Raw genomic sequence first — 10019 nt, 5'->3', positions numbered from 1 at the left:
CGCCAGCCGCCAAATTATCTAATACGACGATTTTTGGCCTTAGAGTATACGTCAAAATTCGACGTTCTATTAGGTAGACAGGTTGATGTAGCCTGTCTCTCAGCCTGTTAACAGGAGACAGAAGGCGTCTACTCCTGTTCCCACCTGTTTAAAAAAAATAACAGACAGAAGAGAGACAGCAAGCAAGAAAGAGGGAGACAGAGAGACTCACAGAGATGGAGAAACACAGAGACAGGACACACAAAGAAATAGAGAGAGGCATAGACAGAGAGACAGAGACAGGCACATAGACAGGGAAAGACAGAGAAGCGATGCTTTGCCATAGATTCGTATCCCATATTTATCCATTTATTATCGTAATTTCTTCTAATTCCCTTGCATTATTTTGTCTTTGATGAATGATGCCTCTCGAGGGTCTATCCTGGCACCACTGGGGAGTCCCGGGCACCGCTGGATAGACCCCGGGCACCGCTGGATAGACCCCGGGCCCCGCTGAATAGACCCCGGGCACCGCTGGGTACCCCATCAGTATAATATATAAACATTAGTATTGCGAGAAAATGGAATGAACTCGACCTGTTTCTTGTAAATTCCTCCCTGTCCCAATACCCCCCTTTTCCACCTGTCCCGGCACCCCCACGTCCCTTCCAGGCACCCCCACGTCCCTTCCCGGCACCCCCACGTCCCTTCCCAACACCCTCTATTCCATATTTCCATCCCCCCTTATCGCATCATTTGCTAAATTAGAGAGGAGAAGGAAGGGTTCAGGATCAAATGAAGGAGTTAGCGAAGAGAATGAAAAAGGAAGGAAGAGAGAGAGAGAGAGAGAGAGAGAGAGAGAGAGAGAGAGAGAGAGAGAGAGAGAGAGAGAGAGAGAGAGAGAGAGAGAGAGAGAGAGAGAGAGAGAGAGAGAGAGAGAGAGAGAGAGAGAGAGAAAGAAAGAGAGACAGAAAGAAAGAAATAACTAAGAAAGAAGGTCGATGAGCAACAAGAGATCAGCTTCCGGTAAAATATTTCTTGCCCTTCGGATGCTGCTGCTCTTTAATCCCTCGAGCTAATTGGCTGCACGAACTTAACTCAAGAGATCTTATCCCCGATTTCGTTATTTAGCGAAGCCGGCGACTAGCGAGAGAGAGAGACAGGCTATAAAAGAGAATTTATCTAGCGAGACGAGAGCTGCCTTAACTAGCAGCGATAAGGTCATTGGTACAAGGGGGTGGGGGGTGATTAGGGAGTAACTATCGAACGAGGTAGTTATGGTGCTAGTAACGAGGAGGTGGTAGTTGAGAGCGAAGTGTCGTTACTGTAGTTAGCATACATCATGTAACAGCCTTGTTAGCACGTAAGAGGGAACAGGAATTAAGGAGTGAAACGTCTTTGAGAAAAGAAAGATAATGAACAGGGAACTAGTGAAAGAGGGTAACGAAATAGGGCATAGAGAGAAGGGCGCATAATTACCCTAAAGCCGATCTCTCTCTCTCTCTCTCTCTCTCTCTCTCTCTCTCTCTCTCTCTCTCTCTCTCTCTCTCTCTCTCTCTCTCTCTCTCTTCAAGACCCATCACCTGAACGGCAACCTGCTGCGATTGGCTGACAGACCTTCTGAGGGGGGGGGGGGATGGCAGCCTGGGTGACAGATGTGTGTGCGCTGGGTGACAGGTGTGTAGGCTAGGGTGACAGAGGTGTAGACTGAGTTTCTCTCCCTCTTTCCTCTTGTCTTAATCCGTTAAAATTACGACGTTTTGGTTAGACAAAAATAGTTGGATTTTGGACGTTTTCTGAACGTTTTTGGAACGTTTTCTGAGCATCTAAATAAAATAAAACGTTACATAAACGTTTATCACGTTTTCTATAACAGTTGGAAACGAGGGCCGACTTAATCATATCTCAGTGCCACTGCAAACTGCATGCCAATGCAATAAACATTCTTAAACCATATCGTTGGCCGCGATTATACACATTTGCATTTGCAAAGGTTTATCAAAAGTGTAAAAAAAAATGTAAATACAATTAGTCTTGAATAACACCTGAAGTTATCATGAAAAAAAATAATTCATATGAGTTCAGAGTTACGAAGTGTAATATCGTGTATTTAGCGAGGTGAATGGAATGTTGCAAGCCCTTGAGTGGAAGCCTTGAGCTCACTTGGCCCTTGAGTGGAAGTCCTGGGCTCACTTGGCCGTTGAGTGGAAGCTCTGAGCTCACTTGGCCTTTGAGTGGAAGTCCTGGGCTCACTTGGCCCTTGAGTGGAAGTCTTGGGCTCACTTGGCCCTTGAGTGGAAGTCTTGGGCTCACTTGGCCGTTGAGTGGAAGGTCTGAAGGCGTCTGGGCTCACTTGGCCCTTGAGTGGAAACCCTGAAGGCGTCTGGGCTCACTTAAGCCTTTGAGTGGAAGCCCTGAAGGCGTCTGGGCTCACTTGGCCCTTGAGTGGAAGCCCTGAAGGCGTCTAGGCTGACTTGGCCCATGACTGGAAGCCCTGAAGGCATTTGGGCTCACTTAGCCCTTGAGCCAAGTGAACGTCTGGTCTCACACGACCCCTAATCACCACGGAACAAAAAAGTTTCTATGTCTCTTACATCTCTCACTGACAACAAGAACCTAATTGAAGCATATTCTTAAGAACCATTTTTCCTGACACACACATTTTCTCTTCCAATTTCTGGTTAATTCAACATTTTCTGCTAATTATTGCACGACGGTATTGGTCGACAGGGATGTTAAGCAAGGATTACCACACTGTGGAAAATCCTGCAAATCCCAGGAGTGGGATCCAATAATGACTTCCTCCTGACACATTTAAGCATGAACCGAACGTGAGGAATTCAAGATTATCGAGGAATGTGGCTTTAATTAAATGGATATTCTGACCATCGCTTGGTGGAGGCTGGTACTCAGAGCGATGCCTTCATCTCAATATATTTCATCTCCTGTGATATAAAATATAGATATGCATGTAGGTATTCAGTTATGCATGTCTGTATTCAGCTATGCATGTATGTATTCAGCTATGCATGTATGTATTCAGCTATGTATGTATCTTCAGCTTTGTATGTATGTATTCAGCTATGTATTTATGTACTTAGCTGTGTGTGTATGTATTTAGTTGTGTGTATACATGTATTTAGCTGTGTAAGTATATATTTAGCTGTGTATATACGTGACCGCGAGCACAGGATGTTAGGAATGTCTCAAATTAATTAGAAATACTGACAATAATTGCCAGGAGAAGCCTGTAATTAGCTAATTACAGAGTAAATTCAACTAAATGAGTCAACTATACATGTATATGGGATGGTCGGCGTCCTCGACGATCACCAGCTGAACTAAGTTCAGACGTGCGGGTCTCTAACTAATCCTTCAAATTCAAACACAAATTTAGAATATCAAGTCCAGTTTTGGTCACTGTACTGTACAATTAGATTCAAATTAACATGTGCAGCAGTGGAAAGATTAAAAATCACTGCATTTACTAGCAAACGGATAACAGTTAGCTAGGCTTTCTAGTTGTAGGTCATTTTGAATGAACTATTTACACATTTAATGGACATTTATTAGAAATATAGAACTTAGAATTCCTGGACACTTATTTGAATTTAGAACTAGACAGCTGTTTCTAAATACATTTATTTTTTTTGCATGCCATCTATCCCGTCCTCTTGAGCGGTCACAACGTCACTAAACTGACGTATTAAAATGCCCGAACCTAACCTAATCCGAAAACAAAAGAAAACGGGATATTACGCATTACGAGCCGCTATGATTATTGTACATCAGTTGTTTTTTTTTGCCAATTTATACGTTACAAATGCGATGTTCTACTCGTGAAGAACAACCTAGGAAGAACATGAAGTGTCCCAGAACAATTCTTGACACACACACACACACACACACACACACACACACACACACACACACACACACACACACACACACACACACACAGTGTAGATATGATAGAGCCCAATAGGCTCAGGAACCTGTACACCTGTTGATTGACAGTTGAGAGGCGGGACCAAAGAGCCAGAGCTCAACCCCCGCAAGCACAACTAGGTGAGTGTAACTAGGTGAGTACACATACACACACACACACACACACACACACACACACACACACACACACACACACACACACACACACACATACACACACACACACACACACACACACCAAATTGGTTCACTCGCACGCCAAATTGGGATACACTTGTGTTATATTGGGGGGTAGAGGGATTAAACACGCCAAACTGGGACACACGCACGCCAATTGGGGGCACCGCACGCTATATGACCACACACGCACGCTAAAAAAGCACGATACAAAACTTATATTTGTATCTTACAACACACACTCTGAAGAACAAATTAAGTTCTCGAGAAACTCTGAAGAACAAATTAAGTGCTCGAGAAACTCTGAAGAACAAATTAAGTTCTCGAGAAACTCTGAAGAACAAAATTAAGTTCTCGAGAAACTCTGAAGAACAAAATTAAGTTCTCGAGAAACTCTGAAGAACAAAATTAAGTGCTCGAGAAACTCTGAAGAACAAAATTAAGTGCTCGAGAAACTCTGAAGAACAAATTAAGTGCTGAAGAAACTCTGAAGAACAAATTAAGTGCTCGAGAAACTCTGAAGAACAAAATTAAGTGCTCGAAAAACTCTGAAGAACAAAATTTAAGTGCTAGAGAAACTCTGAAGAACAAAATTTAAGTGCTAGAGAAACTCTGAAGAACAAATTTAGTGCTCGAGAAACTCTGAAGAACAAAATTAAGTGCTCGAGAAACTCTGAAGAACAAATTAAGTGCTCGAGAAACTCTGAAGAACAAATTAAGTGCTGAAGAAACTCTGAAGAACAAAATTAAGTGCTCGAGAAACTCTGAAGAACAAAATTAAGTGCTCGAGAAACTCTGAAGAACAAAATTAAGTGCTCGAAAAACTCTGAAGAACAAAATTTAAGTGCTAGAGAAACTCTGAAGAACAAAATTTAAGTGCTAGAGAAACTCTGAAGAACAAAATTTAAGTGCTAGAGAAACTCTGAAGAACAAATTAAGTGTTGCCAAATGTTGCCAAAATCCTAAACCCGACAAAAACATTAGGTGTTGCCGGTACTTTCCACAACACACAATTACGATACACAGAAACCTGATACACAATAGCCAAACAAGGACCTTTTGTTGATTCAAACAGTACTCATTAACCTCCTGTAACAATCAAACCGGTTGAACACCGTTTAAACTATTATTAATATCCTGATCTTCTAAATCACCGCCTCTGGCAACCGCAGCCCCAGGCACCAACCAATCACAGGTTGACACGTGGCGCAAGGCTATTGGTCCGTTTAAAAGCTGGCTGTTGAATGGTAGGTTAGCAACACTCGATCCTTACAAAAGAATCAACAAAGCTGTTGATTAATCTTTGTTCTGGCAGTGATGAATAGTGTAAATTTCTGGTAAAAAATGATTTTACAGTAACGTAAACAATTTACATTACAATTTACAACGTTGTAAAAATAGTGCATAATGGCTAGAGGGAAGAATTAATTAAGTTGAGATACACAAAAGACTAAATTACACTTCTTGATTTTAATTAATAAACTTGATTAAAATAAATAACAAATTACTTTCATCTTGATGTTTCTCTAATTCGTAAAAGCCAATTAATTAAAAAAAAGGGGGGGAAAGTGTTAGTAATATTTGCATTCAAAAAAACTTTCATTCGGTCTTTTCTTTCAAAGAAAGTTGGTGTGTTTAGCTAAGTTTATTATGTCTCCAAGTTAGTGGAGAACTTGTGTTCTTTAGGTAAGTATTTCTGCCTGCATAAAACTCCTTCGACTTTTATTGGCATTAGAAGTTCTGCAAAAGACGAGAGAGAGAAGGATTTTGTGCACTTTTTTTTGGGGGGGGGAGGTTGGGGGAGGGGGGCGCTGTGTGTAGTATCAACCCGTTCTCGCAAATGTAATAAGTCAATATTCACTTATTAGTTGCGTGCATAGGTGACATACTTAACATAATAGTTTCCCTTGAAAAGCTTCATAGAAAACACCGACCTTACCTAACCTACTTAGTATGTTAAAATAAGCATCTTATAGCTTCGTAATTACAATTGTTACTTAACCTATTATAGGTATAGGTTAGGTAATAATTGTAATTACGAAGCAATAAGATGCTTATCTTAACATACTAAGTAGGTTAGGTAAGGTCGGTGTTTTCTATGAAGCTTTTCAAGGGAAACTATTATGTTAAGTATGTCACCTATGCACATATTTAATAAGTCAATATTGACTTATTAAATTTGCGAGAGCGGGTTGGTAGTATACACGAGGCCCGGACACACGGATACATACATAGCTGTGTAGTATGTGTCCAAGATGAAGAACCTTCATGACTCGACTCTGTCTCTCTATCTTAGTTATGTCTGTCTGTCTCTCTCTCTCTCTCTCTCTCTCTCTCTCTCTCTCTCTCTCTCTCTCTCTCTCTCTCTCTCTCTCTCTCTCTCTCTCTCTCTCTCTAACTCGGTCTCAATCTCAAGAAAAACTGATATTTTCCCTTGAGTTTAGTTTCATTTTCCTGTTGTTCCACTAAGTTAAGTTGTCAAGTGATTAAGTCATTAATCACTAAGTCATTAACATTAGTCATTAACACATTAACACAAGTCATTAACACATCACATTAGTCATTAACTAAGTCATTAAGTTGCCAGTGAACAAAAACAAGGGGGGGAGGGGAGATGGGAAAGGGGGGGTGGGGAGGTGAGAGGGGGTTCTATGCTGCCTTTTCTGTCAAAGGATCCAATTCTGTGTGTCACCACGATTTCATCTATCGACAGTTCAGCCTCGAAGCTCTTCTAAATTCCATTCCTTTCAAAGAGTCGGATATTTTCTATTTCAATATCATTTCCATTTCAGTCAATGCTTCTATATCACTGGTCAAGATCGTGCATGATTCTTTGTCCGTTGGGTACCCTTATATCGCCTTGAATCGTCTCGTTATAGGACCTTCTTGTGTTTTCACACTCGATATATTCAACCTGTCAAGTTATTCCTTATGTGTTTTTCATCTTACTTAATCTTTTCACCCCTCCCTCTTCTTGGTACTGAATCTCTTCTTACTGAATCTCTTCCTACTGAATCTCTTCCTACTGAATCTCTTCCTACTGAATCTCTTCCTACTGAATCTCTTCCTACTGAATCTCTTCCTACTGAATCTCTTCCTACTGAATCTCTTCCTACTGAATCTCTTCCTACTGAATCTCTTCCTACTGAGTCTCTTCCTACTGAGTCTCTTCTTACTGAATCTCTTCCTACTGAATCTCTTCCTACTGAATCTCTTCCTACTGAATCTCTTCCTACTGAATCTCTTCCTACTGAATCTCTTCCTACTGAGTCTCTTCTTACTGAGTCTCTTCTTACTGAATCTCTTCCTGGAGCTCCTCTTATCTTAGACCTCTTCTCATTCTGGACCTTCTGGAAGAGGAGGATAATAAAGGAAGGAAATATGACGATAAGACGATGCGAGAAGAGAGAATAATGATGCAAAGGAAAAGGGGATTTCATGTATTATAGAAATGGGAATAGGGAATTGATCTTGAGTCCGTGTGTGAATGTGACAATCACTGGCATTGAATAAACACATAACAATACACACCTCTCTTCCTCATCATGTTAAATATATTAACAATCGACTTGAGAATGGTCCAGGACGGACCGAAACGTCGTCGTCCCTTCACTTTCTAGTGTGTGAGGTTTGATCAACAACAATCCAACACAATCTCCTCTCCCACCTTTCCCACCCCACTCCGTCCCCGAAATTTCCCACGCTATCATGGAGTGTTTTTCCCCTCACGTTGACTAATGATATCGCTGCAGCCTCTTGGGCAAAAATAGCAGACGCTGTTAGCGGTGGGATGGAATAGCAGCCGTCCTTTCCTGACGCCACTAATGGTGGGCTGGAGGGACAGAGGAGAGATGGAGACGTCAGCTAATGTCAGCAGATGAAGGAGAGTTCCATCCTGTCAGAAAGAGGGAGGTATTTGAATGGTAGGGAGGGAAATAGAGAGCATTATTTTTTTTAGTGTGAGGTCACAGGAGGAAGACAAAATGCCTAATATATCATCAATTATATGTTTAGAATAGAATTAGAATTTGGTTTAGAATTGGTACAGTAAATCTTTATGTATTGTGGATAGGTTACAGCAGATACCTGTATGGGATAGGGGATGAACTATCAGGGGGAAAGCGTCAAGCCATTACGACTATATTGCACTGGGAAGGGGGTCAGGATAAGGATTTGGGATGGGACGAGGGGAAAGGAATGGTGCTCAATTACTTGTGGGCGGTCGGGGATTGAACCCAGGCCGCGCATCTTACCTGATCTTTGGTTGAAGCAACCTTAATACTTCAATTGATGTTTATCTTTGATATATATCACATTAGTGTGATTTCTTTGTGTATTTGAAGCTGGAGAACGATCTTACTTACCCTTGAGAGCTTCGGTAAGACTTATAAGTAAGACTTATATGACTTACAAGTAAGACTTGAACTAGCTTCACTACAAGCCGCCAGACTTCCCGTGTACGAAAGGGGGGCTGTTTCAGACCGTCCTGAACCATTGATAAGTCGTATATAAGCCTGATAATGCTTAGCTCAGTCGATTAAGACAGCGTCTGGGATGATCTCGGACGCAGGTTCGAATCCTCGTCACGGCCCTTGTGGATTTGTTCATTTAATCCTGATAATGGTCCGGGAGGGACCGAAATGTCATCTTGTCTGTCCTTGAGTTTCAGACTTGTAGTTTGTGTGTCTATACTTTTCAACCTCGTTATTGTCACTTTGTCTCGGCAAGAAAGAGATTCGTTAAAAGATTAAAATAAATCTTAAAGATTCGTTATCTTTAAGATTTACGAGGAGATTTAAGATTTTTTTTTTTAATTCACAATTAAAGTTCTCATCTTTTATCGGTGCCTCTACACCAAATTTTTCTACGCGTAGAAAATTTCTAGTATGTAGAAATTTTGTTCATATTTTCGTATCAATTTAACTGCATTTCAAATGTCTGTTTGTACCAATATATTTGCAAATGATTTTCTCAAAAGTATTATTTTTGACATGTTGCTTGGAGCTATGAGGTTTCCTCATATTTATATATATATATATATATATATATGTATATATATATATATATATATATATGTGTGTGTGTGTGTGTGTGTGTGTGTGTGTGTGTGTGTGTGTGTGTGTGTGTGTGTGTGTGTGTGTGTGTGTGTGTGTGTGCCTCAACTCTCTCACCACACAAACGAATTCTATTTATCTCGACTTATATTAAGTAAAGTGTATACATTCAGAAGTACACACACACACACACACACAGATAGACACCCCCACCGTGATCACCATATACTCTCCACACTCGAGGACACATAATACACAACAGTGTCCTGTATCGCTTATCGGGCTCGGTACAACTACCATTCCTTTCGAGAGTCGAATTTATCACCAGGCGAACCTAAACTGCAAATATATATCTTCCTGCACAAAGCTAATTGTAAATTTGTGTGTTCCTAACGACTCTCTCTCTCTCTCTCTCTCTCTCTCTCTCTCTCTCTCTCTCTCTCTCTCTCTCTCTCTCTCTCTCTCTCTCTCTCTCTCTTCACGTGCTCCTAAACAAATATACATTTCCAACAACAAATACACATTTACTCATATAAATAAATTGCTCCCCCTGTTGAATTATTCTCCATATCTGTCGCCAATTGAGAGAGTTCAGTTGTAGCCAAAGGCGACTCCAGGCCTTTACCATTGGCGACTGATGTCCTCAAATTGCTTTCCAATCTCTGACCCGAGACGAAGAGGCGGTCATTATGGTTGAGTACCCCCTCAGTCTCCCTAATCTCACTGGGTGCCAGACCAAATACAGTCACGGAGGAAAAAAGGAGAAAGAAAACGGGAGAAAAACAAAATGCAGACGCTGTTTTCACTTTGTGAAAACCCAATTTTTGGTCGTAGTGGAAATATAAGGCAAAAGTATTTAAT

The 10019-nt window shown here is 41.0% G+C and overlaps 1 protein-coding gene across 1 annotated transcript in view; it reads right to left on the bottom strand.

Moving 5' to 3' along the window:
* Window positions 1-6910: 6910 nt before the first annotated feature.
* LOC123750240 (involucrin-like) overlaps window positions 6911-10019 on the bottom strand; it is a 51111-nt gene continuing 48002 nt past the window's right edge. The window contains exons 3-4 of the mRNA XM_069307115.1: window positions 7101-7454; window positions 6911-7018 (exon numbers count right to left, since the gene is read on the bottom strand). Of these exons, the coding sequence (XP_069163216.1) occupies window positions 6911-7018; window positions 7101-7454 (462 nt within the window). The remainder of the gene's footprint in view (window positions 7019-7100; window positions 7455-10019) is intronic.

This window comes from Procambarus clarkii, chromosome 59 (genome assembly GCF_040958095.1).
Source record: "Procambarus clarkii isolate CNS0578487 chromosome 59, FALCON_Pclarkii_2.0, whole genome shotgun sequence".
Lineage (NCBI taxonomy): Eukaryota > Metazoa > Arthropoda > Malacostraca > Decapoda > Cambaridae > Procambarus > Procambarus clarkii.
Note: the sequence above shows the minus strand (reverse complement) of the source record. Positions and strands in the feature narration are given on the sequence as shown.